The following is a 16,435-nucleotide window of genomic DNA, read 5'->3' as shown; positions in this document are numbered from 1 at the left end:
ATCTTGTCTTTTAAAGGGGTGGGAGAGGGCGGAAGAGGAAGGAGAGATGCTCCTTTTGCATTATGAATGAAAAGGGTATACCATCTTCATCATGCTCATCATGTTGTCCTTCTGCTTCAGCATTTTCTTCTCCATGTTCTTCTTGTTCATCATGGTGGTCTTCTTCTCCAGCTACTCCCTCAACCACTTCAACCTGGAAAATGCTTTTTATTTTTATGCTGTAACATGTATATTTATCTTCGTTCTATTCAAGTACAAGCTGTCTGCTTTTTCCTGAATTTTGTTCTGTGAATCATACTGCAAAGTGACAATTCTGTTTCCTGCAGCAATACTAGTATAAAATGGGCATACAATTCTGGTAGAGGTGAGGAGGAGGAAGGCATTTATTTGCACTGGTTTGTGTGGCAGCTCATTTGACAGTTCACAAATGGAATGTTATGGAACAGACAAGACATCCAAAAATAAAAGTTGCCTTGGACATCAGAATCTAATATTGAAAGGGAAATGTTGGCCACAAACACCAGGATTAACTAATCCTTTCTGAGTTTGTAGTTTTTTTTTTTTAAATCATCCACCTAGAAAACTACAAAGGATCTTATCTAAAGGACATCTCCTCTTGGTGGACCTATGCTCTGAAATCTACATATGTTAACAGCTTGTTACAACAAAATATCACCCAACACACTTGAAACATGCAGCATGTAAAGGACTGAGTGTTACTTTAACAGTGTTCTGAATCATGTTCTAGTTTTGCAAAATTCAAACGTTTAAGAACGTGTCTACACCACCATTCAGTCCAACCCCATTTCCGTAGCAAGACTGAACCATGTTCTAATCATGTCAGGCACTACTGTCTTGTAACGCAGACCTTCACCACACTTTTTTCCAGTGTACAGCAGACCTTACTTGCAGTATTCCTGGAGGCCACTGCAGTCTCTATACCATGTATATGCTCAAGTACTGAATTCATGACTTTCTAGCTCAGAGGTGAGTGCCATTGATTATGCACTAATATTTAAACATCAAAATGCACATTATGTACCAAATTGCGAAAAATTAAGAAAATAACCTCTTCCACATCTGCTGATACAATATCATCTTGCTCTTCATCTCTGCCACGAACTGGCTGTGACTGGCTGATCCGTCTCTGCTGAGGATTCCTTATAATGTAGGAGGACTGAGACTGACTGGAACTACAACAAAATAGAAACATAACTAAACTATGGCAACAGAAAAAATTACACTGTAAATATTTTTAACAAAGTAGTAGTCATTCACTTCCCTTCTCACAACAGAGCTAATCTAAAAATCTCGTGGAAGTGTGAGGATGGAAGAACAAAAGGGCTTCCTCAGATTTACTATCAAATTAGGAGGACCAGCCTTTTCCTTTCCTTTCTTCCAGATAAAGAAAACACTTTCAAATTAGACTAAAATGAACAGTTAGATTATCACTTACTCAGCACATGTTCACCTTTCTGCAAACATACCCAAACAGCAGGAATTAATCAGTGTGTTCATGTACGTGAGAGGAGATGACAGCACTAGTCAGTGAAGAAAGGAAAGTACCATGGGCACTGGCAAAGTGCTGCTCTTACCCAGCTATTAGTACTTCTCCAGTACTGCTGGACACCAGCATTTTTTCTGCTTATCTTCTGTCTAAAGTTACTTGATCTAGAGTGTGTCTCCCTGTGATTGAGCTTCAATATCATTACCCCTTACTGCACTTGGGCTGGAATCAGACTGTCTTCATCTCTCTGTGTTCACAATACAGTCAGAGATTTGCTCTCATGCTCATTGGGGGTCTCCAGCAGCAGCTGCATTTCTCTGGACTCAGCCAAAACAATACCAGATTACCCTCAGAACAACTGACTAGGTTTTTTCCTGCCTCCCATGCATTGTTTCCTGTATTGTATGCATTGTTTCCAAGCATCCTGTATACACACCCTTACAGGTCCAGATGCAAAGTACACAGGCCAGTTATTCTTTTATGATGTTCCGGTGGATGCTGCCGCACAATTTTTTGTGATTTATATACTCATGGCCAAGTATTCTGGAAACATTTTACTTGTAATATGGAGCCTCTACATTCTGCTACTAAATACATCAAATGATTCTTTAAAGAACATTCCAAAACCATATTGTAGCAAGCACATAATGAGATGAATAGAATAAGTAGTTAACTTTACCTGCTAGATTGATCAGATGATGGTCTTGGTGGTAGAGGCTCCACAGAGAATAGTTCTTCACTGCCTTGCATGGCATCTATACTAGTGCTAGCAAGAGTAAATGGTGCAGTAGGACGCGCAATACCCATCCTGACTGGAATAATTAGGGATTCCGCTACATTACACAACTCCTCCACAGCATAGGGTAGCAGTGCTTGGAATACTCGTTTACATTTTCCAATTGGTTGTGGAATAAAGTTGCTAGAAAAAAATGGTGGAAAGAAGAATCAAATAGGTCATCTTTTGAAAAAAGTGTTTATAAGCTATATATGGGTAAAAATTATTAACCAATGACAGAATATGAGGCAATATGTGTAATGCATTCTCAAAACAAAAAGCAAAACACTCAGTCACACTGCAAGTGAAGCAAGTGAAGATACAGAAATTGCAATAATTTATGATGCTGGTCAAAAGAGGGTTAGAATTAGAGCTACTGGGGGAACCGTCTTCCCATCCTGCAAAGTTTTCAGAGAGATTTCTTAACTTTTCCTGTTCTGCACCAGTACAAAAACAAACACAAACACAAAAAACAAAAACAAAAAAACAACAACAGACTCTCACCCCTCTCCCAGAACAGCCAACCTAGGGATTAGGGCATTAACATGGGATGAGAGATGCCCAGGTTCAAATCCCTGTTCTGCCAGTCTCCTACATTCCAAGTCAGCATCCTAACCATCGCCAATAGTTATTCTGAGGTGTGGGGTCTCAGTTTTTTCTGTTGGAATAGTTCCACTTGGAAGACATTTCCATTAGAGCAGGTACCTGAAACTAAGTTCATCCCAGATGAGCAGCCAACCACTGAATATTCTGGGGTGGGTGAGCCTACCTGCCTGCCTCCCTCCCTCAGCAAAAAGTTTGCTTTAGCTTTTATCAGCATTTATTGAAAAATTCTCAACTAATTCCAGTTTGACTACTTCTTGTTAATACCTCAAAAATGAGGGAGCACATATAAGTGTACTGTTGACAGAACAAAGTTGGTCAAGGTAGTACATTTTGTATAAAAAACAGAACCCTTTCAACATTAAAATTTAAGGTTCCTTTTATATCTTAACTAGAGTAAGGTCAGCACACAATTTATAAAAGCTCAGGTCCAATGCAGCACTGTGTAGAGCCATGTGTGATGTAAACTTCACAGTTCCACCAACACTCCTCATCTTTGACCTGTGACACCTGACACTAAGTCTGGAGACACTACTACAAACTGCCAATTGTGCTGAACTGTGTGACTATGTTATGCATGCTGTTGTAGCTGTGTTGGTCCCAGGATATTAGAGAGACAAAGTGGGTGAGGTAATATCTAGCTTTTGAGCTACACAGAGCTCTTGTTCAGGTCTCTGTAGCGTGAAAGCTTGAAAGAGAAGTTGGTCCAATAAAAGATATTACCTTACCCACCTTATCTCTCTAATTATGCTATGGGAAAATAGAGACTAAAATAAGAGTCAAACCATTCCTTTTTATATGAAACTTAAATATCATATGAATCCAGATCTCCAGAGGTAAAAGGCTAGTTTCAGAAGCCTTATGGATCACCTATCCCCACAGGACCATTTTAGTGTTTTCCTTATTAATGACTAAACACCAGTTCATACACATCTATTTATGTAATGAGTAAAACACAATCCTTACTTTTTCTTTTTGGATGAAGCCATTTCCACACTAAGAATAACAAAAACTCTTGCCACAGAACGCAGAAATCTCATTGTAACGGCAATAGCTTCTTCTCTACGCCCTGGAGTGTATTTATTTTGTAGCTCCTTTACAAGGGTACCCAGCAAAGTATCTAAAAGCTATGGAAACATTATAATGCATTATTTATGTGGTAAGAAATCACACTAGAAATGCTTAACGCATTTTGTTTCAAGTGTCTAAATTAAAGATTCACAGAAAACTGGTATCTAAAAATGTGCTCGTTCCCTTAATGTAAAAAAGGCACATCAGTAGATCACATAAGAGCAGAATTGGATGGAAAACCCCACACCCTTTGAAAGTGAATTAAAAACCAACTCTTAAACGTATCAATATCTAATGGATATTGCAGGATGTACAAAATTAATTTAACACATGGCTAAGAGTGCTTACCAAAATGTCTGCTGTGCACTTGACAATAAGGCAATGTGTAAAACAGTCCAACCGAATTGTACCACTTTGCTGATTAAGGTAAACTTGTTCTTCAGGCAAAAGATGACCTATTCTACTGCTTGCACTAAGACTTGGAAAAAACAAAGCAAAATGAAAAAAAAATTTATATAAGTTGACAGATCTCAAAAACAAGAGTTTAAAAAAAATTAATTGAAACAATATTTGCAAATACACACGGGTCTTTATTCTCCTGGGAGCCAAACATGATCATAGATTTCAACGCATTCCAGTCTTGTAAAACACGTTCCAAAGCAAGCTGAGCAAATCGTGGAGGTTCTAAATCGTGATCAGGCATATCAGAATCTAAAGAGAAAACCAGGCAAGAGTGGTATGTGAGAAAGGGAGTGAAACACAGAGACCTACATATTTTTCTTTTTATTGAAAAAAGGCTCACCTTCAGGATTTGCAGTTTTACGATTACGATCTTCCCTAATTCTAGGTGGTCTGTACTGGCAGTGTTCCACAGTTTGCCTGGCAACTGTCTGTACTAAAAATAATAGAAGATGTTCCCCCCTGTAATGCAGAATACATTAGTAAGAAAAATATTTAAAAACAAACCTGTCACATATTTTATTCCTTCTACTCCCTCACCCCAAGTCACTACAAATACAAACTTGCCTGCTATTTGGCATTGTGACCAGATTTGTAGTGGTAAGCAGTCTGTAAAGTAGGTCAAGACGAGCAGACTTCTGACCTGCAATTAGTGTTTTACACTTGCATTTTTCCCAGCAATCACAGTAGGCCGTTGGGGATGTTCGCTTGAGCCTGAAACAAATAAAAATCTTTAACATCACTCTTCAGAAATTCATTTTTAAAATATTTACTGAAGACTGCTTTTGGGTTTTTGTTTTTTTAAATAAATTTCATTTTCTACTATAAACTTTCTGAAACAGTAAACACACTCATTTTAGAGAAAAAAATTACAATTCCTAAATAACTCAACTTTAGTTTATTGGTGTTCTGTTCTACTACTGATTTAGCATGACAGTTTCACTACACAGCTTTTCACATTTCAGATTACCTTTTTTTTTTTAAAAAGTAAAAGGGATCTCCAAAGCATCAAAAAGTTAAACTGAAAATCCTTTTTTCTACTGAAGAAAAATCAAAGATTCTTAAAAATGACAAGCACATCTTTGTGGGTATGAGCTGATAACTTGTTAGTTTATATATGTTTGATATTAATAAGGTCAGGCTTGACAAAGCCCTGGCTGGGATGATTTAGTTGGGGATTGGTCCTGCTTTGAGCAGGGGGTTGGACTAGATGACCTCCTGAGGTCCCTTCCAACCCTGATATTCTATGATTCTAATGAAGCTGGGCTTAAGCGGTTTAATGAAGTTACCTGGACTGTAGCTTCAAATTTGTAGCAATCAAATATTTTGGATGTATATTTGGTTTCTAGCTCATTTATCCCTTGCTCAGGGCTACTTGTTAGGGGGAACATACATTAAATTTGTTTTGATGCTTCATAGCTTTGGTTCACATTTTATTCCTATATAAGCAAACTTTGGAGGTTGTGGTTGAATACGCTAACCATTTACTCTGTATGCCACTGCCTCCAGTCAAATAGCAGAAAGACTAAAAACATTTATGGATATAAAAAAAATGTATGGATATAAACTGGTTCATATTAAGTTAATTTTTAATAGTTTATTAATGTGCAAGTATTTTGTAGCATAAACTAATGAATTTGAAACAACTAATCAGAAGAGAAAGCAGTTAGTGAATGGAACCAATTAAGACATCAGTTTGTCTAACTCAGTGTGTACTTACTTGCAATCATGACCTTTGTGACAAACCCTTGCACATTCTGTGCAACAACAAAGAGATTCCAGTAAGCCACATGTTCGGCATTCAAAAATATCCTAGAATGAAAAAAATCACCATTTTATAAACTTGAAGTTATATGCATAATTTCCCCCTCACGATGGATATCTAGTATCAATATTCACTTCAATATCAAAAATGTAGGGCTGGAAGAGACCTCAAAAGTTCATCCGGTCCACCTCCATCTTCTACAATAATACAGGATTAAGTATACTACAGTGTACTTAAATACAGTAAAAGCTATTTTATCCGGCATGTTAGGGGGATGGGGGGTGCCAGTAAGTGAAAAATGCTGGTTAAGGAAGAGGGAGGGAGTTTGGGTGCAGGAGGGGGCACAGGGAAGTGGGTTGGAGCACCGGGGGGGGCGGGGGGGGGAGAGTGGGGACAACGACAGGACAGAGGCTCACCTTGGGCGGCTCCCGCGCCCCAACCTGCTGCCCCAAGTCCCCTCCTTCACCCAAATGCCCTCCCAGAGCCTACGCTCCACACCCCCTCTGCCAGACTATAAACCTTCTGCCAGATTATAAACCGGAATGTCAATGAAGACCAGAAATGCCAGTTTATAGAGCTTTCTGGTTGGTGAAGTGCCAGATAAAACAGCTTTTACTGTACGTTGCTTTCCTTTGGTATTCTTTCAGTAAAAGTGAAGCTATTAAAACTGAATGTCAAACTAAGGCAAGACTGAGCAACAGGACAGTTCTGGGGGAATAAAAGCAAGCTGAAAGGAAGACAACCTCCATTTTTAGAGCTGCATTAAGGCTTAAAGGGTGGCTGTAGTGGCCCTAGGGTAAAAATGGACTTTAAAAGTTGCTGAGTAGGTGCATTTTTGTTGGTTAATCAAAGACTGCAATGCCTCTAAAACCTTGCTTTTTAAAATATTCCTTTAACACACACAATAGAACTACTGTGAAACATTTCTGCTAGTTAATCCTTCAGACTATAGAATACTCTGCTCACTTACAAATCTATGTCCAAGCTGTTCAGGGAAACAGCCCTAGAACTCTACTAGCAACAAGGTTTTGACCAAAAACAGCTACCGATTTATGTTTTCCATTTTGAGAAGTGGAACTAGATAAAGATGACTATAGCACAACTCCAAACTGTTAAAATGAATTAATAGATGAAGTTCATCTATACAAGAATAGGGCGACTGGTGTTCAGTAACACTAACTATAAAGTACAGACAATGCATAGTTTTAAACACTTTTTAATAAGTTAAATGGGAACGTGTTTCCTTACCTGATTAATGTGCTCTGCTCCAGTCCATGTAAAGCTGCATGTATCATTACAACACAAAACATATAAAGGAGAATCATCTGGGTTTGTGCCAGATGGGCAAACCATTCCCATGAACACATCTTCCTCTTTTTCACTAGAAGTTGCCTCAGCTAGAAAAATTCAAGCATAAGTCTTTTAAAACAAAGTTTTTCATGGTAAAATCCATTTTAAAAGAGTTAGAAATATGAACGATAAAATGCTCCCAATAATATTTAGAAGACTTCTTCCCCAACACACTATAGGTCTTCCCTACAAAGAACACCTGCAGATAACTATGATACGAAGTTAAGCAGGTGCCTAAGTCTTTGCAGGAAGGGAACCTAAATGTGTACAGTTGCATCAGATATTGTATTCCAAACCAGAAAGAATAAACTTAAGTAGTGGATCAAGTGATCCCTTTATATTACAAGAGTACTGTGAAGTTTAATCATTTAGCACTTTGAGAATACTATCTTAATTCATTAGTGTTTGTAAAGCAACAAGATCCTTGAATGAAAGGCCTTGTTAGAGCAAAGTAGTAGTATTAACAAAACTCCATAGCTATTATTAATACACATATTAGTACATGTTCTCAAATAGCAAATTATCCATGACACAGGCACCATATTTTGGGAGGGGTAAATTTTGAACACCAGCATTTACCCGAACATATGAAATTTTACATAAAAGAATGTATGTTAGTTATGCATTCAATTACTGTCTTTGTATGTATGCCAAAACTAAAATGAAAAAAAGGAAACAGCTCGGTATGCATAAAACATATTCGAAACTCATTTACCTTTGGCAATTTTCTGTGCAGTTTCCAGAATGGTAATTGCAGCAGGGTACGCTCTGCCACTAACAGCAGACATAAATGGTGTCATACCTCTTGCATCTCTAGTAAACAAATTTGTAAAGTTATTACCAAATAAGTCGAAAAATGCTGAACTTGTAGTTACAATAGAAAGCTATGAAATAGGCCAACTTAAACCTATATAAACAGGAATTAGCCTGGATAAATGAGGCTGCTGAATATTAGTACATATAAAGTAATAACCAAAAAGAATGAATTTTTGTGTGTAACAGAACAAAACTGGAAAGATTAAAAAATAAAGTTAGTATAGCGCAGACACTAAGGAAAAGCAGGGAGTTGGTAATTTAATAATTTACCATATATTTAAAACTTTGTCATGTTGATTAAAGGGAGAAACTCAATTAATTGTGTTTTTTTTTTACTGTAATAATCTAAATAGTCTTTCATGAGAAAAGAATTCAAATGTTGCTTTAGTCCTCTTTGGCATCTTATAGCAAACTTTTATTGCACAATGGGCAATATGTCTGTCAAAGTTCCAGAGTTTCCTGACACTTAAGTAGTGTCCCTTTGTTTCTTAATTAGTATGAATTCTCCCTACTCTGAATAGTTTATCAATTTTATCAATCTTGTCAATTGTGAAAATAGTTAATTTCAAAGCCTTGTCTTATCCAAAGATATTAAGTTGGATTCCATTTCATCTTTCTTCACAAAGAATCTCTAGACCAGGTGTCGATTTCTTATGATACACCCTTCTCCAATAAAGCAGTATCACAGTGTTAAGTGCCTAGATTAAATATCCTCAAAGGGATTACTTGAGAAGTAAAGTACTTTGTAATCCATGTATCTGTGTGCACACACACTCTTGCAGACATTCTGCAGTAATACTAGTTTAATATACCGTTTCATATTTAAAATTTGCCTACATATTGAAGACATTTTAACCAAGATGTTCATGAGTAAGTTTCAGCTCATGTACCATCTTCAGGGGATATTTGTTTTAAACAATGGCGGCACTTTTCATTTGAAAACCCTTACTTGGCTGATAGTAGTTCTCGAAGATAAGGTTGTAAAACGACACTATCACATAACAATTTCAGTATAAAATGAGCATTTGCCTTCCGATCCTTTGATTCTACTACAGACGGTTCGGTAGAAGGACCTGTAATTAGAAAAAATACTTCTGTGGAAACAATCCCTAAAGTGGATCCCTCTTACAGGGGGTCATTTAATAAAAATAATTTCATCAAAAAGACATAGTTGTATTAAGGTTATCATCAATCACCACCTTGACTATGACAGTCTTGGCAGTTTCAGCAACACATTATGCATTTCACTGTATATAAAGGACATAAGATTTGCGAATGTGAAATGTTATGAGCTGAAACAGATAGCACAATTTCATGTTACTATTGACAGTTTTCACATGCACAAAATTTACAGGTAAATAAAAGTTTATGTGATGTTCTATTGAGCTGTGTTTACATAAAAATAAGTTTAAGAATAGTGGTAAAATGCTGCTTCAAGCCAAAACTATCTGTATTTACAAAGAAGGAGCAGTTGGGATACACAAAACCTATCAAAAGGTAGCTTTTGTGATTCCCCCTTCCCCCCTTCTAAAGCATATCCAGATAAAGAGCAGGTTCTCACCTGGTATGGTGGAGGTGCTAGGTCCTGGGCCAGTGCCAGTCGCTGCTGTGGTAAGAGATCCCACAGCGGGGGCCAGGATAAAATCAATGTCACCATCTTTCAGTAAACAGAACAGCAGGATGTACATCAATATATAAAAAACATCCCTAACAACAAGCTTTTTCTGCAGTATCTAGCTACACTATACATCTGTTCTTTATATTTAACTGACAATTTGCTTTTAGCAAAAAGTCATGTCATGTCATTAGGCTGACATCAGTGTAGCCAACATTATAGCAAAGTCTGGTTGTTAAAAAAGTTTGGCAACAGCATTTTAAACAAATTTTGTTTATTGTACCAGTTTGAATAAGTGCTTTTAAATTCTAAATCACTGCTTCCATACAAAAAGTACATCTGACTAGTCCATTACTAACATTACTTACTCTTCAGGACATTTTTTTAAATCTATACATTTCAGTCTCATACACTAAATTTTAAATTCACCTTTAAAGTCATTAGTTTCTTGTTGTTTTTTTTAAAACATGTTTAGTTTTACACTCAATTGATACATTAGCAATCTTACCAGGATCCATTGCAGGAGGATCAGGAACCCAGCTGGGAGGAGCTATTGGTGGAGAAACTGGGTCCTGGTGATCACTAGATGAAGCTCCAGCTTCATGTCTACCCAATCCAGCTGCTCGCAAAGATCTTCTCATCATCTCCCTTAATCTCAAACTGAATACAAACCAAACAGAACAAATTCACTTCCACATTAAGTATATTACCTAATTATAAATCAAAGAAAAACTTTTTTAGTTAAAGGCAAACCAAACTTGTGGGGGGGAAGTACTTAATGAAATTAGAGGTCCTGAAGACAGCAAATAAATAGGGACACCTTGTGAGTTTATCAATGACTTAGAGCAACATAGGTACCATACCCTCTCACCCCCACCAATCCCTCAACAGCAATGATTAGTTGGGGGAGAAAGGGGAATAAGAGTTGAAAGAATCCAAGCAGCTTGCAGAATGGATCACTATAAAAGATATCAGGAGCATCAATTACAATATTACTCATTTATTTTGCCATCACAGAAATTACACTCTAATATATACAGACCACACACACTCAAATCATAAGCCTATCCTAGAAGTTTTACGATGTAAATATAAGTAGCAATTTTCAAAGACTTCTATAACACTTTTATTCCTAGACTCTCAAAGCACATTATAAACAGCAATTAATTAAAGCCTCAAAATCTCCAGGTTGTAGATAAGTACTAATACACAGTTGAAGAAGCTGAAGGCCAGAGTAGTTGAGACACACCCACAAGTCTATGCTAGAGCTAGAAACAGAACCAAGCCTGTCTGGCCCTCACTCCTGCACTTTAATCACTACATCCCCATTTTCTTCTCCTTAATCTGACAACAGCACCTCATGCTTGACCACAGCTAAAAGGCAAGAAACAAAACAAAAAAAACCCCAACCCCCTCCCCCCCCTTCGAGGATAGGCTTATGATTGCCGTTTGTGTGGTCTGCGTACATTAGAGTGCAATTTCTGTGATGGCAAAGTAAATGAGAATATTGAAATTGCTATTCCTAATATCACCTTTTATAGTTTCATTAATATACAAGGGGTACTCAAAGTACAAAACAAGCTTGTTAAAACCAGTTTATACCTTCTGCTGCTTGATGATCCTGCCCGATTTCCTGGACCATTGCTTGATACTACTGAGATTGCATTTGCAATAGCCTCAACCGCAGAAAGCCTTTCAGCAAATGTATTCCTTTCAGAGCGCTCTGCTTCTGAAACATTAAGAAAAACATTTGGTGCCAAATTTTAAATAAAGTATCATTATAAAGAAAGGAGTTAAAACAAGGAACTTTATTACATCATAAAGACTTTCCTGCAAACTCTTTAATTTTTGTTTTAAATTCAAATTAGTCTTCCAGTTGCAAATTCCCTGGCTCTAGGAAAAAGCAGCTGTTGATGGGAAATGATTGCACAGAATATGCTTTATGATCTGCAAAAACATAGATCCTATGTTTTTCATTTTGCAAGTAGTATCCAGATATTACTGCTGTGTGCCCTTATACATGTGTGTAATAATTATTGGAATAAGACTCTGGATTCAATGAATAAGGTGTAGAACTATTAGTATCTCTATATACAACAACCCAAAGAGTCTTAAATCTCCTCTAATGGCTGTACAAACATACAAAGGTCCTGAGTGCCAAAGGGAACCAGTATTTGAAAAGTCACTGCAAAAGAAACAATTGCACAGAGCTCCCCTCTGAAATTTCTCTGAGGTGTCAACCCAATAAAGTTCATCCAGATACTGACGACAAAACTATATCGTGCAGGCAATCATGACAAAAATCTATGGTACAGCAAATAGGATCAGCAAGACATTTTCATTGGTTTGTGTATTAGAAAAAAAGTTTTACAAAAAAGCTGTAAAATTTGCATCTGATGAAGTGAGCGGTAGCTCACGAAAGCTTATGCTCAAATAAATTTGTTAGTCTAAGGTGCTACAGGTACTCCTTTTCTTTTTGCGGATACAGACTAACACAGCTGCTACGCTGAAAAAAGAATTGTACAATTTAGTATAAACAGTTTCTCTCAAAGAGAACCGTTTTGTCTGGGTTACAACATTCCTGTGAAACAGAAAGCCACCTAAACACTACAGCACTGTGGTAACTAAAAATCCAGAAATTACTAAGGGCATGTCTTCACTACGTGGCTGTGTAGTTGCAGCACCAGTGCTGGGAGAGAGTTCTACCTGTGCTATAAGAAAAAAAAACACCTCCAGAATACCTGCTCCCAGCGCTGGCACACTGTCTACACTGGCACTTTACAGCCAGTGCTCGGGGGGGGGGGGGTGTTCTTTCACACCCCTGAGCAAGAAAGTTGCAGCACTGTAAAGTGCCAATGGAGACAAGCCCTAAGTCATTTACTTTTAGTGCTTCTGTCTGGATAATGAAAAATTATATCGACTATATTCTTCTATAGTCCTTTACTTACTTCCCTATGAAATATTCTAGTTCAGAATCTCAGAAAATAGGCATCAATAAAAGTCATAAGAAATACTGTTCAGCAACATACCAGCTAAAAACAAAACATTTCAAGTTAAGTTGTTAATGCAGTTTACAAGGTCATTTTCTGAGTTTATTTTATTCAGGCAGATAATGTGAAACTGTAAAAAACCACCACACTGGATTTATATTCTAAGTTAAAAAATTTCACAAGCATTTCTGTACCAGCATTTAACTAGAATTGCATAAGGTTTCTACTTTAATATGATCAAAGTTCCAAGGTTACAGTATTGGTACCGTCTATATAATAAAAGCATACGTAGCATAATAAGTGGTACCGGTATTAGCATGTATATTTAACATTGCCTGACATTTTCCATTATAAGACCCTATTTCAGTTGCTTATAACTTTGCCAAACTTGAATCATTTGGACTGAAACTTCATGCTTACTGTTTTAGGTTTATGTCTTTTTCAAAAAGTTTAAGCCAAATTGGTTCAGCTGTTTCTCAGAAAGATGAACAGTTTAGTCCATGTTAAAAATTTTATAACTGTTTCATTGAGAAGCTCAAGCACACCCTCTTCAGAACCTGGTATTAAACCCATTATTCCTGAGTCAACATTCCTTTGCTGCCATCCCTGTCTAGTGGCAGGTCAACAGAAGATAACCTTCTACCACTACTGTTACTGTTAGCTCAAGTAGGGAGGTCTGTGCATGGGAACTAAAGAGCCCAACCCTACTTACGAGGAGGGGAGTAGTCAATATTACTCCACATGATGGAATTTTTATCTTTTTGGATTTTAAGTTTTCAGGAAACCTGGTAAATTACATTATATAATATATAAATTATAAAAAAACTGTCAAAAGAATGTTACGGTTGCACAGTCAAGTATTCGAAATTAGGAAGAGAGAGAATATTAAGGTTGCCAGCCAACGCAACCTTATTTCAGCCCTCTTGTGGATATGCATTTTAATACAGTCTTTAATTACATGATCACATAGTATTTTTTCCCACAGGACCACTGCCTCAATCAGTGCACATGATGGACGGTGCTCTGGGAATAAGTGTTGTGTAGTGAATGAGGCGGTTGTCTGTAGGACCCCTGCCTCATTTCTGTCACAGAAATTGGAAGGTGTGTAATGAATGAGACAGGGAATTGCAGGAAGAAAAAGGATGGTCTTGCAGTTAAGGCAGCTGTATGCCACTCTAGAGAGTTGGATTCTGTTTCTGCCTCCCCCAGTACCATATAGAAACACTGTGGCAAAGTCACTAACCAAAATTTTCACTGGTGACCACTATGTGCTCGTTGGGTAACCAATCAGAGACACGTGGGGTTTGACTTGTGAGTGATCCACACTTCTACAACTGAGATTAATGAGAGTTGTGCTCTGAATGTAGAGAGTGTTTTAAATTGCTAAATACTTTGAAAAAAAATCAGGCCCATAGCTTCTCAAACTGGGCTCCCAAAATTAGTTGGCACTTCTGGATTTAATCTCTCTGCCTCAGCTCCTCATGCGTGAAATAGTGATACCACCACCCAGTCACCACAGTGGCCTTATGAAGATAAGTTCATTAATGACTGTAAAGAACCAAGATACTACTATGAGAGCACCACAGTAAAGCCCATGAGGAAGTTAAATCTTTATTCAGTGCAGGGTTTGGATGGTGTACAATAAATAAGGAATGGGGCCACACATTGAATGATGAGGATAAAAGAAATATTGAATAGCTACCCATTTGGTGAGCACTGTCCATCTTGTGCACTGAATGAAGTAGCCCTGTGGAAACAATAGTATGTGATCATGTAATTAAAGACTATCATAACGCATATGCAGAAGGGGGCTGAATTAAAATGGCAAGAGTAGTCTTAATTCTGGCATTTCCTATCTTTTGAGCATTTGACTTTGCAAACTTATGTTCTTTTCATGTGGTTTTTTTTTTGATGCAATAGTATTTTAAAAGCTATAAAAAATGTCAGTCCCTTACATCAACAGAAAGCCCTTTGTTCATATTTTCCAATACAGATTTCTCAATGGAAGAAATACCAAAGACACCACTAAACATTAGACTAGTTATCTGATAATCCTGGAAAGAAAACAAACAACTGTGTGCGTACGTACGTGCGTGCGTGACCCCAAGCTAATAGTGATATAAAGGGACAATCTAAAATTTTCAGATCTGGGTACTCTAAGTTTGTCCTAAAACCATAGTTAGGCACCTATATAAAGTAGTGCTGAGCTCCCATAAACCCCAATGAAGTAAGTGGGAGCTGCATATGCACCACACCTTTGAAAAGTGAGGCCATTTATTTTAGGTGCCACATTTTAGGCACTTGTTTTGAAAATTTTGGCTCTCCTCCAAATATTCTTGAAACTGTATTAAAAAAAGGTAGTTTCAAAAAAAAGACACTCATGATACATTGCTCACCCTCTTCCTCTTTAGTTTCTTTGTTACTGGTTGGGAAGCATACAGATACGCAAGCATGTAGAATATTACGATTTCCATCACATCTGTGGCTGAGGAACGTCTGCAGCATCTGTAGATTCTGATCCAAGACAACAGCTTGTTCAAGATTCATCAGATATTGTCTGCAGGCCTCATAGTCACATCGGAGAATATGCTGCATTAAAGTCTGTTTCTGTGCTCAGAAAAAGGAAGAAAGACTTTAATAAAATGAAACAAAAAATTTAGACAGAAACAATTCTAGATACTTCTGGCTTCGCATTGAAAAATGAACATGCAAAACTTAAGTCTAAGATGTTCACTAGTAACACAGGAAATGCTGAATACAAATATACCAGAAGAACTTTTTTTTTTTTTTAAATGTTATCTCAACATCATCTCATATCGAGTCTGACTGTCATTTCTACTATAACCAAATAATAAAAGGAAATTAAAGAAAAAGGACATGCTGAAATACCAAGCATCTGTCAAACCTTCAAAAGCTTGGCTCTTGGCATCATACCTGGTTATACCAATTCAAAAGATAAAGGATTTCTACGATTCATGACTATGTAACAGAGCAAAATGGTAGGATTCAAGGAACACAGCAAGTGGTTCTGTATAAACTGGCTTTTATAGGGTTTTCTCTTAATGATTGGTAGAACTGGGATGAAAAGGTTGAAATTGTCTGGGTGACCCCTTTTCCTCCTACAGATGTGGAGTACCCCAATGCGAGACTCAATATAGGTCTAGTACAGGGGTCAGCAACCTTTCAGAAGTGGTGTGCTGAGTCTTCATTTATTCACTTTAATTTAACGTTTCGCGTGCCAGTAATGCATTTTAACGTTTTTAGAAGGTCTCTCACTATAAGTCTATATATTATATAACTAAACTATTGTTATATACAAAGTAAACGAGGTTTTCAAAATGTTTAAGAAGCTTCCTTTAAAATTAAATTAAAATGCTGATCTTACGCCGCCGGCCAGCTCAGGCCGCTGCCAGCCTGGGGTTCCGTTCACCTAGGCTGGCAGCAGGCTGAGCAGGGCCTGCGGCCAGGACCCCGGCTGGCAAGG

General features: G+C 37.4%; 1 protein-coding gene across 1 annotated transcript in view; it reads right to left on the bottom strand.

Annotated features, from left to right (window-relative positions):
- The window catches only part of UBR5 (ubiquitin protein ligase E3 component n-recognin 5), a 138,397-nt gene that overhangs the window by 35,515 nt on the left and 86,447 nt on the right, over positions 1-16,435 (bottom strand). Inside the window, exons 21-36 of the mRNA XM_074944009.1 lie at positions 15,348-15,558; positions 11,564-11,690; positions 10,470-10,621; positions 9,908-10,003; positions 9,296-9,419; positions 8,246-8,343; positions 7,429-7,577; positions 6,136-6,227; positions 4,983-5,129; positions 4,759-4,877; positions 4,541-4,667; positions 4,305-4,434; positions 3,852-4,012; positions 2,187-2,426; positions 1,070-1,193; positions 82-193 (exon numbers count right to left, since the gene is read on the bottom strand). Coding sequence (XP_074800110.1) covers positions 82-193; positions 1,070-1,193; positions 2,187-2,426; positions 3,852-4,012; positions 4,305-4,434; positions 4,541-4,667; positions 4,759-4,877; positions 4,983-5,129; positions 6,136-6,227; positions 7,429-7,577; positions 8,246-8,343; positions 9,296-9,419; positions 9,908-10,003; positions 10,470-10,621; positions 11,564-11,690; positions 15,348-15,558 — 2,209 coding nt within the window. The remainder of the gene's footprint in view (positions 1-81; positions 194-1,069; positions 1,194-2,186; positions 2,427-3,851; positions 4,013-4,304; positions 4,435-4,540; positions 4,668-4,758; positions 4,878-4,982; positions 5,130-6,135; positions 6,228-7,428; positions 7,578-8,245; positions 8,344-9,295; positions 9,420-9,907; positions 10,004-10,469; positions 10,622-11,563; positions 11,691-15,347; positions 15,559-16,435) is intronic.

The sequence above is a fragment of the Natator depressus genome, chromosome 2 (assembly GCF_965152275.1).
Source record: "Natator depressus isolate rNatDep1 chromosome 2, rNatDep2.hap1, whole genome shotgun sequence".
NCBI classification, from domain to species: Eukaryota; Metazoa; Chordata; order Testudines; family Cheloniidae; genus Natator; species Natator depressus.
This window is presented reverse-complemented; position numbering and strand designations above follow the sequence as displayed.